Below are 18,000 nucleotides of genomic sequence, written 5' to 3'. Positions count from 1 at the left end.
TCTGCTGAACAATAATGGATGGAATTGGACCATCAGAGGCTCCAACTTCCCTGTGTGGTTGGCTTCTAATCCCCACCTGTTGTCTATAAATAGACAAACACAAGTGGGACATGCAACAAAATGTTGCAGCGTAAAGTTCTCCCCGTTCAGGATTCCAGCCATTCCATTCCTTTCCCCTCCCTGTGGTTTTCTGGTGCTTTTCCCCAACAACCAGTCAGCGTTCTGAGACTGCTGACCATACTCATTCCTCACTGGGATGGTTTTGAGGTTATCCCCCACCCCCCACTTTAGGGATTCCCCCCCTAATTTTGTTTTTTTTTTGGTACATCTGCAAAACCAGGGACTCATTGGGATTCCTCTGAGTCTTGATCGCCAGTGAAAAGAACCTGAGGTAGCAGGAATGAGAAGGACCTTAGAGAGCCATACTGAACTAGATGGGCCAATGGTCCGACTTGGTATAGGACCACTTTGCATGTTCCCCACATGCATTGTGCCAAATTTGCACAACCAATTTAAGCCTTAAAGCAGTATGTTATAATTCCCCAGGCTAATGTTCTTAATTTGTCCTGCAGGCTATGAAGAGGTGATATGGATCCCCAAAGGATCGGTGCATATTGACATCCGGGAACTCAACCTTTCTCTGAACTATCTTGGTGAGGTGCTTGGAAAGGCCTTAGGCCTGATGTCCTTGAGGTGACCTCTTACCTCTAGCTTTGCATGTCATTCTCCCTTCCCAACCTGAAAATAGAACCCCTCTCCCTCTCCCTCTGTGTGTTTGTGTGTCCCATATACTGTATTCCCTACCATCATTAGTGATTGGTCTCTTGGCCTTCTTTCTTCAAGCGTGAAACATCAAAGAACCATCCATCTTTAGCTTAGACACTTTCTTTTGGCTTCTCCTTGCAGCTCTGAGAGGGGAGAATGATGAATACTTTGTCAATGGGAAACTCTCTATTGACCCTCCCCAGCGCTTTGACATTGCTGGGACCACATTCCACTACAGGCGCTCACAGGATGAACTGGAGTCGCTGGAGGGCCTAGGGTCAACCAACATCCCCCTCATTGTCATGGTTGGTTACACTGCTGAGCCAAAATGTGTGTTGGGGGAGAGGAAGGGTTGATTTTTGCAGAAACCTTCATAACACTCAAAATGGGGCTCCTTCTTTGGGCAATTAAATGGTGAAACAGATTCCTAGCATAATCTTTGATAGAGTAGGATGCCCCAGTGACCAGTATAAGAAATATTGCCCATCATTCTAATTGGCTCCATTTGTGACATCATCACATAGCTAAATCTGATTGGCTCTATAGGCATTGTGACGTTATCATGTCCAGTGCGTGATCCCTAATTGGCTGAGATTTATTTTTCTTTTTTGTTATTTATTTAATAATAAAGGGTAAAATTTGAGGGGTAATGCAACAAAGGGGCTATTAAGGCAGCAAGTAGAAACTGGAGCTGTCAATGCTTACAGACAGTCAAGAGAAAAAAATCTCTTCCCCCTTCCAAACCCCCAAGGTGCTTATTCCAGCAGTGAATTTTGTGCTTATCCATTTGGGCATGAGTGAGAGGTGCTCCAGTTCTCCATCCCCAGTGCTGTGATGTTGCTGTCCCCTCTCTGTAGGTCCTTGTGTGGGAAGAGCTGCAGAGGATTCGGTATAAGTTCAATTCACCCATCACTCGTGGTTCTGAAATCCAGTACTTATGGCACTACGTCTCATGGATGAAATGTTCGGCCATCTGTGCTGGAGGTAAGGATTGTTATAGTGGAAATCTCAAAAGGAAAATGGGGAGAGATAATGCCCGGATTATGATTAAGCTTTACACGTCTGATTGGCTACTTTGGCCAGTCTGTGATCCCTGTTTGGCTGGGATTAGGGATGGTTGGATCCACCCCCATCCGGTTTTGGCAGGCACCTGCTGAAGCACAGCCCCTGCTCAAGTCTCCCCTGGACACATCCTTGAGCCCCCACGAGCTCGCTGAGCCACCCACACTCACCTGGACCCATCCACGAGCACCCGCCATTTTCCCAAGCTTGTTTTTATGAAAAAATTTGTTGTTCCGTCATTCAGTCGTGTCCGACTCTTCGTGACCCCATGGACCAGAGCATGCCAGGCCTTCCTGTCCTGCGCTCTCTCCCGGAGCATGATCAAGTCCATATTCATTGCATCGGTGATGATATCCAGCCATCTCATCCTCTGCCGTCCCCTTCTCCTTTTGCCTTCAGTCTTTCCCAGCATCAGGGTCTTTTCCAGGGAGTTTTCTCTTCGCATTAGGTGGCCAAAATATTTGAGCTTCAGCTTCAGTATCTGTCCTTCCAATGAGCACTCAGGGTTGATTTCCTTTAGGATGGACTGATTTGACCTCCTTGCAGTCCAGGGGACCCGTAAGAGTCTTCTCCAGCACCACAGTTCGAAGGCATCGATTCTTCGGCGCTCAGCCTTCCTTATAGTCCAGCTCTCACAGCCATACGTTGCTACTGGGAAAACCATAGCTTTGATTAGACAGACCTTTGTCGGCAAGGTGATGTCTCTGCTTCTTACTATGCTGTCTAGGTTTGCCATAGCTTTCCTCCCAAGGAGCAAGCGTCTTTTAATTCCATGGCTACAGTCACTGTCTGCGGTGATCTTGGAGCCCAAGAAAGTAAAATCTGTCACTACTTCCATTTCTTCCCCTTCTATATGCCAGGAAGTGAGGGGGCCAGATGCCACGATCTTAGCTTTTTTAATGTTGAGCTTCAAACCAGCTTTTGCACTCTCCTCTTTCACCCTCAACAAGAGGCTCTTGAGATCCTCTTTGCTTTCTGCCATTAGGGTGGTATCGTCAGCGTATCTGAGGTTGTTGATAATTCTCCTGGAAATCTTAATTCTGACCTGTGATTCATCCAACCCAGCGTTTCTCATAGGGATGTACGAAACTCACTTACCTTTTCGCGGAATCTTTTGTGGTGGGGGGGAGGTGCTCCGTCCCTCCCCCCGGAATCCTCGATGGGGGGGGAGGCAATCCTCTCCTCCCCCCCAGAATCCTCAATGGCCGGCTCCACTCCGTGGCCAGGCCACGGAGCAGTTGGCCAGGGCCGTCCACAGCCGGATTTCCGGCCGCAGACGGGCTGGTGTGGACGCAAATGGTGGCCGCTGTAGTGGCCGCCATTTGCATCCAGCCAGGCAGCCGTGATAGGCTACGTAACAATTTACGTAGCCTATCATGGCTACCCCCCCCCCCAAATGCAGCATATGCAAGCAGCAGTGGCAGCTCCAGTTCCGGCAGCGGTGGCGGTGGTGGCGGCATTGGCGGCTCCAGCGGTGGCGGCTCTGGCGGATGGTCTCCTGGCCGGCCGCGGCAGGGCTGCTGCCGCCGCCATTGCCATCCTTGCAGCCATGATAGGCTACGTAAGAATTTACATAGCCTGTCATGGCTAACCACCCCCAAAAAACGCCGCTACGGCGGCCGCCATTTGCATTCCCTATTTTTCGCCGATTTATCTTACGTAAATATTTACGTAGACTAGAACGGCGAAAAATAGGGAATGCAAATGGCGGCTGCCGTAGCCACTGCCATTTGCATACGCTGCGTTTTTGGGAGGGGGGGGTTAGCCGTGATTGACTATGTGAATTCTTACATAACCTATCACGGCTGCAAGGATTGCAATGGCGGTGGCAGCAGCCCTGCCGCGGCTGGCCAGGAAACCAGCCGCCGCCGCCGCTGGAGCTGCCGCCGGAACCGCCGCCACCGCCGCATCCGCTGTATCCGCCCCAGGTAAGTGCCATCCCAGGGGGGTTCCACGGGGAGGTGGGGGGGCAGGAGGCCTTTCCACCATGGATTCTGGGGGGCCGGATTCTAAAGAATCCAGCCTCACTGGAAGCCGTGGCGGAATTCTCTGCCATCACTAGTTTCTCATGATGTACTCTGCATATAAATTAAATAAGCAGGGCGGCAATATGCAGCCTTGTCGTACTCCTTTCCCAATTTGGAACCAATCGGTTGTTCCATTTCCGGTTCTTACTGTTGCTTCTTGACAGGTTTCTCAGGAGACAGGTAAGGTGGTCTGGTACTCCCATCTCTGTAAGGATTTGCCAGAATTTGTTGTGATCCACACAATCAAAGGCTTTAGCGTAGTCAATGAAGCAGAAATAGACGTTTTTCTGGAATTCTCTTGCTTTCTCCATGATGCAGCGAATGTTGGCGATTTGATCTCCAGTTCCTCTGGCTCTTCGAAACCCAGCTTGTACTTCCGGTAGTTCTCAGTTCACATACTGCTGAAGCCTAGCTTGTAGGATCTTGAGCATAACCTTGCTGGCATGTGAAATGAGCGCAATTGTGTGGTAGTTTGAACACTCTTTGGTGTTGCCCTTCTTTGGGGTTGGAATGTAAACTGACCTTTTCCAGTCTTGTGGCCACTGTTGAGTGTTCCAAATTTGTTGGCATATTGAGTGCAGCACTTTAACAGCATCATCTTTTAGGATTTTAAATAGCTCAGCTGGAATTCCGTCATCTCCACTAGCTTTGTTGCTAGTATTGCTTCCAAAGGCCCACTTGACTTCACTCTCGAGGATGTGCGGCTCAAGTTCAGTGACCGCACTATCATGGCTATCAGGGACATTCAGATCTTTCCTGTATAGTTCTTCTGTGTATTCTTGCCACCTCTTCTTAATCTCATCTGCTTCTCTTAGGTCCCTGCCTTCTTTGTCCTTTATCATGCCCGTCTTTGCACAAAACGTTCCCTTGAGATCTCTGATTTTCTTGAAGAGATCTCTAGTCTTTCCCATTCTGTTGTTTTCCTCAATTTCTTTGCGTTGTTCATTTAAGAAGGCCTTCTTGTCTCTCCTTGCTATTCTCTGGAACTCTGCATTCAGTTGGATATATCTTCCCCTTTCTCCCTTGCTTTTCGCTTCCCTTCTTTCCTCAGCTACTTGTAAAGCCTCATCAGACAGCCACTTGGCTTTCTTGCATTTCTTCTTCTTTGGGATGGATTGAGTTGCTGCCTCCTGAACAATGTTACGGACCTCCATCCATAGTTCCTCAGGCACTCTGTCTATCAGGTCAAATCCCTGAAATTTATTCCTCACCTCCACTGTATATTCATAAGGGATATGATTTAGGTCATACCTGAATGGTTTAGTGGTTTTCCCTACGTTCTTCAATTTAAGCCGAAATTTTGCAACAAGAAGCTCATGATCTGAGCCACAGTCAGCTCCAGGTCTTGTTTTGACTGACTGTATGGCGCTTCTCCATCTTTGGCTGCAAAGGACATAATCAATCTGATTTCGATATTGACCATCTGGTGATGTCCATGTGTAGAGTCGCCTCTTGTGCTATTGGAAAAGAGTGTTCGCTATGATCAGCGTGTTCTCTTGGCAAAAGTCTATTAGCCTTTGTCCTGCTTCATTTTGTACACCAAGGCCATGCTTGCCTGTTATCCTGGTGATTTCTCGACTTCCTACTTTAGCATTCCAATCCCCTGTGATGAAGAGGACATCTTTTGTTGGTGTTAGTTCTAGAAGGTGTTGTAGGTCTTCACAGAACCGATCAACCTCAGCTTCTTCAGCCTCAGTGGTTGGGGCATAGACTTGAATTACTGTGATGTTGAATGGTTTGCCTTGGATTCGTACTGAGATCATTCTGTCGTTTTTGAGATTGTACCCCAGTACTGCTTTTCCCACCCTTTTGTTGACTATGAGTGCTACTCCATTTCTTCTACGGGATTCTTGCCCACAGTAGTAGATATGATGGTCACCTGAATTAAATTTGCCCATGCTTGTCCATTTTCGTTCGCTGATTCCCAAGATGTCGATGTTCAATCTTGCCATCTCATGCTTGACCACCTCCAGCTTACCTTGATTCATTGACCTTACATTCCAGGTTCCTAAACAATATGGTTCTTTACAGCATCGGATTTTCTTTTCACCACCAGACACATCCACAGCTGAGTGTCCTTTCGGCTTTGGCCCAGCCGCTTCACTCTTTCTGGTGCTACTTGGAAATTCCCTGTGCTCTTCCCCAGGAGTATACTGGACACCTTCCGACCTGAGGGGCTCATCTTCCGGCGTCATCTCTTTTAGCCTTGGGATACGTTCCATGGGGTTTTCTTGGCTGGAATCCTGGAGTGGGTTGCCATTTCCTTCTCCAGTGGACCACGTTTTGTCAGAACTCTCCGCCATGACCTGTCCGTCTTGGGTGGCCCTGCACGGCATAGCTTATGGCTTCACTGAGTTACGCAAGCCCCTTTGCCACAACAATTTATTATTTATTTATTTATTTAATTTATTTCATTTCTATACTGCCCAATAGCCAACGCTCTCTGGGCGGTTCACAAAAATTAACAACAAGGCAGTGATCCATGAAGGGGATGAAAAAATTAGGTCTTTAAAAATTTGCATATTTAAATATGTGCAAATTTGGGCTTGGAAAGGTTGATATACGCCATATTAGAGGCATAAACAGGCCATTTATGCCTCTAATATTGTGTAGATCGGCCTGTCCCAGCCCAAATTTGTGCATATTTAAAAATGTGAATTTTTAAAGACCTAATTCTTTTGTAAAAACAAGCTTGGGAAAATGGCGGGTGCTCATGGATGGGTCCAGGTGAGTGCGGGGAACATCCAGGAGGGTGTGAGCAGGGGTGAGCGAGGCCAGAGGCTCGGTGGGCGCAGTCTGGAGGCACGGGCGGGGGGTAGCCTGACGGATTCCCAGATGCAATCAGGCACCCACGCCATCCCTAGCTGGGATCACTTGAGAAGTAATGTCATTTCCAGAAGAGCCAAAATTTCTTCAAAGACATTTCAGAGTTTCCTTTTTCTCTTCCCCCCTCCCCAGCCCTAGAAAGACAAGGCCACTTCGCAAAACTTTCTCCAAATATTCTCCACCATTGTAGTTATTATGATGGCTGCCATTCCCACCCCCCATGCCCTGGAGTGACACTGGGTTTGGGACATTGTGGAAGATGTAAAATGGTGGCCAGCCTGCCAACACAGTTGCAGCTTCTGTGATTTGCAGCAGCAGCAGCAGCCAAACAAGCAAAACAACTTGTTGTGGGTGAAGGCAAAACTTGTGCTACAGCCACAGTTCATAGTGAGCCCCACCCTTAAAAAAGTGTTGGAGAATTTATCCTCCCCCTGGAGGAATTCAGTGAAATGGTCCCCCAGTTTCTCTGCTCACAAATACGATAGGGATGGAGAAGAAATTCATTTGTTTCACATTTTAATGTGAATTTATCTAATTTAGCACTTTTGAAGCAATATGTGGGCCAAAACTCAGCCTTCAAAATTCACACTTCTTCAAAATTTTGCAATGGAGTTCTCCAATCAAAACATGCATACACAAATGTGTATATTAGGGGAAGGTTCACACATATCTTGGTGAAATGTTAAACGTTAATGTTAAAATGTATTACATTAGGAAAATTAGAAAAAATGTGTAACACATTTTTTTTAAGATATGTGTGTGAGCAGGTCTGGGGGCAAAGGCACCTCAAAACCTCCTTGGTCCATTGGCTCCATTAGAGACACAGCAGCTAGAAATATGCTTTAACTCAAAAGTTTAATAAGAAAGTCACTCCTGGTTACAACACCAGTAGCCTTCCAACAGAACGTAAAACAATTGGGGAATCGCTCATTCACTAGCAGAATTCTCTCCACCTTCACCAACGGCAGGGACTGACGCCAGGTAGATAAATAACCCCCCACAGTTTGTCTCTGCCTAATGCAGCGCCCACAGCTGCTAAATCTTGCTCTGCTGTTGCATCCCAGTACCTTTCCTGGGGTAAATGCTGACTCCTCCAGTCTTGAGTGGGAAAGTCCAGCACAGCCATCTTGGAGCTTGCTCTTAAAGCGGCAATGGAGGAAGGGGGGTAGAGCTCTTCTCTCCCCGATAGATTAGGCCACCCCTGAGGAGCGGAGTTTGGCGTTTCCCAGGGAGAACGCTGTTCCTCACTCCTGGCTTTGCGTCTCTCTCTCCTGCTGTTGGGGTCTCTGTTCAGGGGTCTCTGTTAGTCTCCACGTCTCTTCTCCCCCTCCCCCCCTCTATCGCTTTTTATCCAGTGTCTGCCTGCTTCCCCCCCATCATCCTCTTCACCCCCTCCCTCTTCCAGGTGAATCTTATCACAGCGATTAGCACAAGCCTTGAGCATGTGCCGGCTGGCGTTCCTATTTCCTTGCACTGCCACTGCTTGCTGCTGCCCTGGCATAGTGGCTCTCCTTGAGCCCAGCTTCTGGAAGGGTGAGGGACACCCTGGCAATGCTGTGATGGGCCTGTGGGATTCCGGGTAAGAGACGGCGAGCCCCACCAATCCCTCACAGCGTGCATGGATTTGTATCATAGCAATGAATACATGTGAAATGCATGCAACTTTCTAGCAATGATACATAGGCTTCAACAAAAGCGGGCCAAATATCCAAATAAGTACCCATTTGAAGGTGGCATCTATATGCCACCCATTCAACTATTGGAAGAGTTGTAAGGTCCTCAGTCCATTGCATTAGAGGAGGTGAGCTTTTAGCCTTCCAATGTTGTAATATCAGTCTTTGAGCTGTCAAAAGGGCACAGAGAATCCATTTCCACTGACCATTTATTAATTTCCATGAAACAGATAAATCATTTAGAAGAGTGTGTACTTCAGTGAATATTAAAGACTGTTCCAGTACAAAATTTATCTGTGTAATAACCTCCCCTCTCAAAAGAAGCAGCTATTGGACATTGGCAAAACATACATTTAAAAGAAGCATTAACTGCATTGCACTGTCAGCAATTAGTTGAATTGAGACATGAGACATTCGTTTATTAAAGAGATGTGGTGGTGTTCAATAGACACGAAACAAAAGTTTTTGTTGAATAAGATGCAGCCTGAGATCCACAGACATGTCAGGTAGATGCCAAAGCAGCAATCCACTGATGAGGCATTTTGTGGTGGTGCCCACAGCAGATTCTCACATTCCTAAATGTGCCCACGGGTCCAAAAAAGATTGGGGAGCCCTGGTCTAGAAATTTAAAGTTGGCTTTCCCAGGAAGCTGAAATCTACACCCAATAGCAAACTGCCCCCCCCCCCCCTTAGCATACACAGTACCTCATGTCCACATGCCTTTCAAAAAATTCTGGGGGCTTGGAGGAGGCAATCACTGCTGTTGAAACACAGACTATTTGCTGAGGAGATGTTCAAGGTGCCTGGGGAGGGTGAGAAGCTGCTTTCTTCTGTTCTTTGAGTCTTAGCATCCTCACTCAGCACCCCAACTGTCCTACAGGCAGTCAAGTTCAGTCCATCGTATGCAGGAACCAGGCCAACAGTTCCACAGTGTTCAACCATTTCTGCAGCCCAGAAACCAAGCTGCCCAAGAGGCAAAGACTGTGTAACACTGAGCCATGTCCGCCAAGGTGAGTTTGATCCTTCCCCACATCTGTGGGGCTGCGTCTGGGGGTGGGCTGCTGTATAAGAGCTGTTCTCCAGAAGGGACTGGAAGCTGAGGTTGGGTGCAAGGAAGGAAAGAAACTCTCAGGTTTTGAATTTACATGTAGAAAGTGGTTTCAGTGGACATGTTTATCGTTTTTTAATCAAAAGTTGTAATTATAGTAACAAAGGAAGAAACACAGGGAGAGACAGACAGAGAGGTGCCTGGAAGGAAACTGAGGTAGAGTGGGGAAAGGGAAAGTTTTGGGAAAGAGAGGAATGAGAAGGGAAGGGAATATGCACACAGACAGAAAGCTGGAGGGAAACTAAGGGCTCCTTCACACTGAGCTTTTATCCTGCAATTGAGATTGCTCTTTCACGGAAGTTTGCAGGCTCTTTACATGACGCCATGATCATTCAAAGCGTCTCCAGCACTACATGCCCTCTGTTCCATTTTTAAATAGATCGCAGATCATGAGCTATCAAATTACCCCGTTGTGTTCTGCTTGAGTTCCCTCCGTGAAAAGAGGAAAAGCAGCAAGAAGAGGAGTGAGACCAATGAAAGATAATGGAGGGCTCAGATACAGGGAGAAGGAGGGGGAAGGGAAAAGGAAGCAGGTGAAAAAGGGAGTCATTGTGAACCTGCATTTAAAATGGAAGCAGAAAGCTGCAATTCAAATGGAGGATTTTAAGCTAGTGTAGAGATGCCCCAAGGCAAAGTAAAACATACAAAAGGGGGAGAGAGTGAGGAAAAAATCATTTCCTTGGGTTCCATCAATTTTAGTATCACATTCTAGTGTGACCAAGAAATTGAACAAAGGGTGGGATTATGCAAAGGAAGGGTGAAGCTATGTAGATATGGGCCAGCGTTGTCCTGTTCCATGAGACAAAGTTATTGAGTTTCAAGCTGAGACTAGACAAATCCTGACTCTCCCCCCAGATGCTTGGCATCAACATGCAGTCAACTCTTGCCAAAATGGTGTCCTTCACTGCCCACCCCTTTGCTTTCTGCCTCCTGTCTTCATCAGCTGGGTCATTGGGAACTGGTCCGAATGCAGCCGCAGCTGCAACCAGGGAGTGCACACCCGGAGCGTGACCTGCTGGCACAAGGTCTCCACCACTGAAGAGAAAATACTGGATGACTCCTGCTGCAGCCTGCCATGCCCCCATGTGCTGGAGCCCTGTAATAAACAGACATGCCCTCCAGAATGGGCTGCCCTGGACTGGTCTGAGGTATGTGTCTTTAGACCAGGGGTGCAAAAAGTGCAGCTTGAAGGGCCACGGGTGTCCCCCAAACCCTGTCTGGAGATCCCCCAGTCCCCCAACATCTGCTGCTGCTGAAAAAAGGGGAAAAACACTCTAGGAATGGGCCCTGTGGCTCCTTCCACGGAAGCATCATTCCTAGATTGTCCTAGGAAGCAGTGCCCAAAGGTTCCTGCCTGCTTCCAGAGATGCTCTAGGAACAAAGCTTGTATGCCAAAAACCATAGAGCCTGTTCCTAGAGCATGGTTTTCTTTTTGCTATTTTCAGTGGCAGAGGGAAAGGAAGGGTTAAAGCTGTGAGGGAGCAGGTGTGTGCATGTATGTACATAGGGGAACTCAGCTCTTCACAGATTATGCCCCAAGGCAATGCAGCACAATCCACCCACCCCAAGTCTTGTACTGAACATTTTAAAATATCATTTCATTTTTTACATTTCTATACTGCCCAACAGCTGAAACTCTCTGGGTGGTTTACAAAGATTAACACCTTAAAAATGCATTATAAAAACCATTTACATACAAACATATAAACAGACAGCACGCACAGAGACACACATATATCTAAATCAATTCTCAACAATAAGAAAAATCCAGGACCTGATTAAAACCTCATCATATGCTAGCAAATGCCTAAGAGGAGAGGAAGGTCTTAAGCTAGTGCCAAAAAGATAACAATGTTGGCGCCAGGCAGGCCTCGTCAGGGAGATCATTCCATAACTGGGAGGGGCCACCACTGGAAAGGCACTCTCCCTTCTTGCCGTATTCAGAACCTCCCTCACAGGAGGCACCTGGAGGAGGGCCTTAGATGATGAACATAGGGTCCGGGTAGGTTCATGCTGGGAGAGGCATTCAATCATATATTGGAACATATATAAGATAAGCAAAGTTTGACTGAGTGAATGGTGTGTCTATGCATGAGCAGACACTCAGTGTGGCCCTTGGGGCTGAAAAGGTTGTGTACCCCTGCTCTAGACAATGACCATCTAATCCAGTTTTCATTCAACATGACAGATCTTAGATTCTTCCGGCAACTAATATTAGCTAGCAATGGCAACTAATATTAGCTAGCAATGGAGCCCCCACATTCAAAAGCAGCATGCCTTCAATCCAGAGAATTAGAACCAGCATGGTGTAGTGGTGAGAGTGCTGGACTGGGAGCCGGGAGATCCGGGTTCTAGTCCCCACTCGGCCATGGAAGCTCCCTGGGTGACTTTGGGCCAGTCACAGACTCTCAGCCCAACCTACCTCACAGGGTTGTTGTTGTGAGGATAAAAGGGAGAGGAAGAAGATTATGTATGCTGCCTTGGGTTCCTTAAGGAGGAAAAAAGGTGGGATATAAATGCAATAAAATAAATAAAAATAAAGAGAAGTTTAAGCCTTCATGCCTTATCAGGTTCCCAGATGCATCTAAAGGCCCCTGTGGGATACAGGAAGGTGGATGAGATGAACCTTTTGCCTGATCCAGCATTGTTCTTACATGTTCTTATGAAGTCTCTGTCTCTCTCTGTCTCTCTGTCTCTCTCTCTCTCTGTCAACAGCAGTTTGTCAGGCTAATGAGCTAAATGGAACCTCTGTGTACAGAGAAAATCTACCTCTGATAAGAAGTCCTGGTGCCTGCATGCCCTTGTTGTGGGCTTCCTGGAGGCATCAGGCTGCCCAATGAAAAAGGATCCTGCACTAAATGGAACTTTGCTCTGATCTAGCAGGGTTCTTCTTGTGTTCTTGTCCCACTGTGCCTGTGCTGACACACTTCATAATGCACAAATGCACACACACCATTCTAGCAAGTCCCTACCTCCCATCACCCCTGAAGTTCGGATGCACCTGTCACTAGAACACCTCCACTGAGTTCAGCCAGTCTTTTCGTTTGCAATTTCATCCTAGCCTTAACATCTCCCCTCCCTTGCAGTGCACCCCAAGCTGCAGACCTGGCTTCCGCCACCGGATTGTCCTTTGCAAAAGCGGCAACCACAGCTCCACCTTGCCAACCTCCCAGTGCCCTAGGAATTCCAACCCCTCCACCAGCATAAGGTGCAGCCTCCGACTCTGCCCACCCACACGTTGGGTCACTGGTGAATGGGGAGAGGTACGGAACCCCCATGTCTCTACCTTCCTCCTGGAGTTTCATGGAAGAACTCAAGTATTATTCCAGAACAGGCCACTAGGGGGAGCTGTACTGAAGAGCAAAGAGCCAATGTCTACCATATTGGTTTGTTTTAACCTGTGTTGGAGGTGGGGAATACACTGAGGGGAGGCCCAATAGAGAATCGTCTCAGAAGTATTTCATAAGAAATGCAGAGTAGATCCTGGTCAAACGTTTGAAAAGTGTGCCAGTTTTTTGTTTTTTTGTTTTGTTTTAAAACAGCCTTCCCTTTGTTTGCTTCTCTGAGGGGGGTGGGGGGCAGTTGGACAGGGGAGGGCCAAAACTCACTGGTGCTTGTCCCATTCCTTTTCTGGCTGCTGCCATTTTGTTGTGATGTAATATCATTCCAAGGGCATTCTGGGGACAACAAAATGTCAGCCATCAGCTGAGGAGCAGAGAGAGCACTGGTGTGTTTCCTGCAGCCCCTAAAATTCTACTGCCCCCCAACTTGATGCTTAGTTCACCATGTCCTCATTGTCAAACATGAGTGCACATTCCCCCATTGATTAAAGTATGAAAATGTGTCCAATTTTGAGAAAATACACATTCTACAGTGCACATTTTCCAAAAAGGACACATTCTGTGAATGCAATCAAAAGCCTGAGAATGTGCAACCTTTTTCCGAAAAATGCAGTCACGTTCAGGGTTCTGAGCAGGGCATGTTCAGCTGCTTTTCAACTGAAACTAGATTGTCATACAACCCTAAAAGATGCTGAGTACAAATGAGGCTGTGAAAAGGGGGGGGGGGATTTGACCCAGCACTAAGCAGTATGGTGAACAAAGCACCCACAGAAGTTTGTAACAGTTTTTAAATACTGTGCTCTAAAGTGGGCATAGGGGAGGGGCTTCATTTTTACAGAAAGAGGTATGGGAGCTCAGCCTCACAGGGGTGACTTTGCTTTCTGCCTTGGAAGGAAGGCCTGCTCTTCCCTTTGTTAGAAAAAGAGACTCCATAACCGTTGGCACCTCGGTTACGTAGGAGCCCGAGTGGCGGGAAAAATGTGGGCGGAGCCAAAAGGAGAACCATACTGACGCGCTCATGACTAACGGCTTGGTAAGCTGATACTGACTGTTTATTGGCTATTGACTTGGTAAGCTGATGTACTGACTGTTTCATTGGTTACTGGCAAGAACAATAGAAGTGATATGATATAAAGAGCTTTTGCACACGTGTCTCGGGGCCCAGACTGCTCTGCACCCGTTTTGCAAAACGTTCAGTAAAATAGTGTTGGATCCACTGCTGCCTGCCTGGCATCCTTTTCTTCTAAACCGGAAGCAAGGACTTTTTATCTAACAATTTGGTGCCGTGACTTGGATCCTGCTTCGGGGCGCGTCCCCTTCGCGCTGAGCCGAGGGGCCGCGGAGGAGAAGTGGCCACAGGTGGTTGTTTTACACTGCCTTCTCCTCACGTCGTCGGCAGCGGCGAAGGCGCTTGGGGACCAACGCCAGAGGGAGAGGGAGACGTGATCACTCCTTTTTGGCACCGGCAGTGGATCAATAGGCAGCTGGACACGGCTGCGGGTGGGACAGAGGAGGCCTCAGGGTAAGTGAAACAGCTTACTTTAGGGGACACACGCGGGACGGTGGTGTGTTTGTGATTGTGTGAGATGCCTACGGGCGAAGAGAGTGAGGAGCCCCGATCTGCATTTCCCTACCTCGGCAATGGGCTGGGTCAGAGGAGGGCGAAGCGTGAGATTTGTTGAGTGAAATCCCACCGTCATTAGCGGGTCCCAATCCAGGCTCACGGAAGAGTCCCATACGCCCTTGGAGTGTTGTTTGCGCAACTGGTCACATTTTAAGCAGGATTATGGAACTAAGATGACGAAGGATCGACTTGTCCTTCTTTGCGCCCGGGAATGGCCGGTATTAGAACCCAAATGGCCACCCGAGGGGTCTTTTGACCCAACCCTGGTATCTGCTGTGCGTATAATAGTAACACAGAGGGGAAGTTGGGATCAGTTCCCCTATATTGATTCATGGGCAACTTGCGTACCCCTCAGCGGCAGGCCCACCCCGTGGGTAGTTAAATGTATGTCCTTGGCCCTCCCTGTGATAACTGAGAAAAAAATTGACCTTCCCTATTAGAGAGGTCCCCGATCCTACCGCCCAACACCCTCAGGGGACAATGTTTGTTTACGTCCCCTTTACAACGTCTGATCTGTACAACTGGAAACAGTTCAATCCTCCCTTTGAGGAGGACCCCGGTCCATTGTTGTCCTTAATAGAAAATGTGAGGCTCACACACAATCCTACCTGGGACGACACACAGATGTTATTAAACACTTGTTTCCTTAGTCAGAAACCAACTATTCTTGCTGGCGCGTGCGCCAAGCTTAGGGAGGAGCTCCCCCTTGTGACCGAAGATGAGATAGCAGCGGTGTTGCCTTTAAGACAGCCTGATCGGAGACTAGCCACCGCTGCACAAAGGCAGAGGCATGCCGTATTTTCGGCTCATTTTAGCAGGCATGAGACAAGCCGCGCGGAGGGCCCCCAATTTGCAAAAAGTTCTGACTTTAAAACAAGACAAAAACAAGCCTCCTGCCATGTTCCTCTGAAGGCTAAGGGAAGCCTTCGCCAAGTATACTGATGTTGACTTGAATGACCCAAATAATTTAAGGATTCTCACGACTCAGTTCTTGGGAAATAGTTGCCAAGACAACAGAAAGAAGTTGCAGAAGGTTGAGGGAGGATTGGCGGCTGACCTAAGTGTTTTACTAGAGGTAGTTCAGAAAGTTTATAAAAGACAAGAGGCAAGCAAAACTCCTCGCTGCCGTTCTCAGGCCAGAGCAAGGAGGGGTTAAGAAGGGTGGAAAGGGGAACAGAAAAGGGCCTCCCTTAGGAAAAGATCAGTGCCTTCTGTAAAAAGATTGGACACTGAAAGCGAGACTGTGAAGCCCCAAAACAGAAAGAAAAAGGAAGTAGAGGGGAAAAGCAAAGAGTATTGTATGAACAAGAGATTAGGACAGACAGGGGCCCGGCCCCCTCTTGGCTGTCTCTGAGGCAAGAGGGGACCCCATGGTCAAAATCAAAGTTGGGGGCCGCTCCTACGATGCCCTTGTAGATACAGGGGCCGCCCTGACCATCCTCCCCCCTTAGCCAACCACCATCGGGAAGTGGGGGATCCACCACCATAATGGGGGTCGAGGGAAGGGCAACCCGAGTGCCCCTTTCTCGTCCCTTGCTCACCAAGGTTGGGAAAACACACCTAGCACACGCCTTTGTCTGTACCCCCTCCTGTCCGGTGGCATTGTTAAGAAGGGACTTGCTGACTAAGCTCCAAATTGAGATTGCTTTCACTTCTGACGGAAGGATAGAAGTACAGCTCCCCAAGCAACAGAGCAGTAACTATCAAATGGCCCTTTCAAAGGTCGCAGAGGAGCCCGCCCCAGAGGCAGACGAGGACTGGTGCTTAATAGAAAACAGAGTCGATCCCCTAGTTTGGGCCGGGGTCGGAAGGGCCTCTCGTGCCAAGTTGGCAACACCGTCAGCTGAAGTCCCTACAAGATAAGGTCTCCACGAAGGAGTTCATCCGCTTGGCACAGACCCTCAAGTATTACAGCTATCTCAAATTTGACCCCTGCATCACAGACTTCCCCGAGAAGGGCTGCCACGTCATTGTGGGGGCTGAGAATAGTAAGCTGAACTTCCGGGTCAAGCTGCCCAATGACCAGATCAAGGAGGGAAGTTTCAAGGTGACCCGAATGCGCTGCTGGCGGGTCACTTCCTCGGTCCCCATGCACAACGAGATATCAGGCCCTACCGCTGGCAAGTCAGAGGTGAAGCTAGAACTTGCCTTTAAGTACCTGATAAATAAAGACTGCCTACAGTGGGTCACAATCACCAGCCTGCAGGCCATAATGCTGAGCATCTGCCCGCAGTCTATGGTGGATAAACTGATGATGAAAAAAATCAAGAGGCAGCATCCGCAAGATGTTCCGCAGGCGAGTCAATGGAGCCCTGCAGCAGCCAGGCAGCCAGCAAGCAGTAAAGGCTCCCCCTCTTTTGGATTCTCCTGATGCAAGCAGGGAGTCTATTGCAACAGTCTCAAGCAAGTTGGGCTCCGTCAGTCCGCGTGCCATTAGCCGTTCCAGCTCTTCTGCTGACATTGGGGCCAACTGCGCCTTTGAGGGCATTGGTGATGAAGACCTCTAGGGGCCCTGCCCTGACGCAACTCTGTGGGATGTAAAATCTCCTCCTGGGTGGATCTCCATGTGCCTCAACCCCAGCCAGCTGCCCTCCCTCTTGTCTACATGGATGGGGAGACGGCGCGACCGCTGTATGAGGCGCTGCAAAAAGATAAATTAGATAAATGGAAATGGACTAAGGAGATGAATAAGTCTTTCCTCAGTCTCAAAGCTGCCCTTGTGTCGCCACCTGCCCTGGCCATACCAAACCCCAGTCGACCATTTAGACTCTATGTGCATGGGAATAAAGGCGTAGCCTCGGGCGTACTTTGCCAGCGAAAGGGCCCCTCCTGGAGGCCGGTGGGATATTACTCCAAGGTCCTTGATGTCGCGCCAAGAGGCTGGCCGAGTTGCTTAAGGGCAGATGGGGCCGCAAAGAGGGCAGCCAAGGAAGGAATCCAAGGGACATTTCTCGTCTCACCCAGAAGAGAGGAGCCCCCACATACTCCCCTTCCGAGTTGCAGATGGCGCAAGAACACAGAGTAAGTCCCCGCGGCGACGGATGGGAGGCTGCTCCTACCGCAGACCCTGCAGGGAGCTATCCTGGAACAAGTGCATCACTCTCTTGGACACCCTGGGGCATCAGCCATGATTGACTATTGCAGGAGGCTGTTCGTCTCTCCTGGCCTAACTGTACGCGCCCATCGATTAGCAGCAACATGTGAGGTTTGCCAGAAAATTAATTCCCCCGGGGCACCCCCTCCACCAAGGGGAGGGCGACCATGGGCGCATTATCCCTTCCAGAGGGTGCAGATTGATTTTGCTGAAATGCCACCGTGTAGGGGTTGCAGATACTTGCTTGTAATAGTGACGGGGTGGGTAGAAGCGTTCCCATGCAGAAGCTGTCAAGCAAAAACTGTAGTTGCTAAGTTGTTACAGGAGGTGGTGCCCCGGTTCTCCCTGCCTGAGGTTGTAGAGTCCGACCAGGGCTCACATTTCACCTCAGCTGTTACACAGGGCCTGGCACGAGCTCTGGGGGTAGAGTGGCACTCGCACTGCCCCTGGAGACCCCAGGCGAGAAGGCAGGTTGAAAGA

The 18,000-nt window shown here is 48.7% G+C and overlaps 1 protein-coding gene across 1 annotated transcript in view; it reads left to right on the top strand.

The window, feature by feature from the left end:
* LOC146333964 (A disintegrin and metalloproteinase with thrombospondin motifs 10-like) overlaps positions 1-18,000 on the top strand; it is a 63,791-nt gene that overhangs the window by 6,593 nt on the left and 39,198 nt on the right. Inside the window, exons 6-11 of the mRNA XM_084825320.1 lie at positions 573-653; positions 907-1,070; positions 1,623-1,749; positions 9,234-9,363; positions 10,405-10,609; positions 12,548-12,724. Of these exons, the coding sequence (XP_084681446.1) occupies positions 573-653; positions 907-1,070; positions 1,623-1,749; positions 9,234-9,363; positions 10,405-10,609; positions 12,548-12,724 (884 nt within the window). The remainder of the gene's footprint in view (positions 1-572; positions 654-906; positions 1,071-1,622; positions 1,750-9,233; positions 9,364-10,404; positions 10,610-12,547; positions 12,725-18,000) is intronic.

This window comes from Heloderma suspectum, chromosome W (genome assembly GCF_057233095.1).
Source record: "Heloderma suspectum isolate Gila_16-S chromosome W, 16-S_ref, whole genome shotgun sequence".
Lineage (NCBI taxonomy): Eukaryota > Metazoa > Chordata > Lepidosauria > Squamata > Helodermatidae > Heloderma > Heloderma suspectum.
Note: the sequence above shows the minus strand (reverse complement) of the source record. Positions and strands in the feature narration are given on the sequence as shown.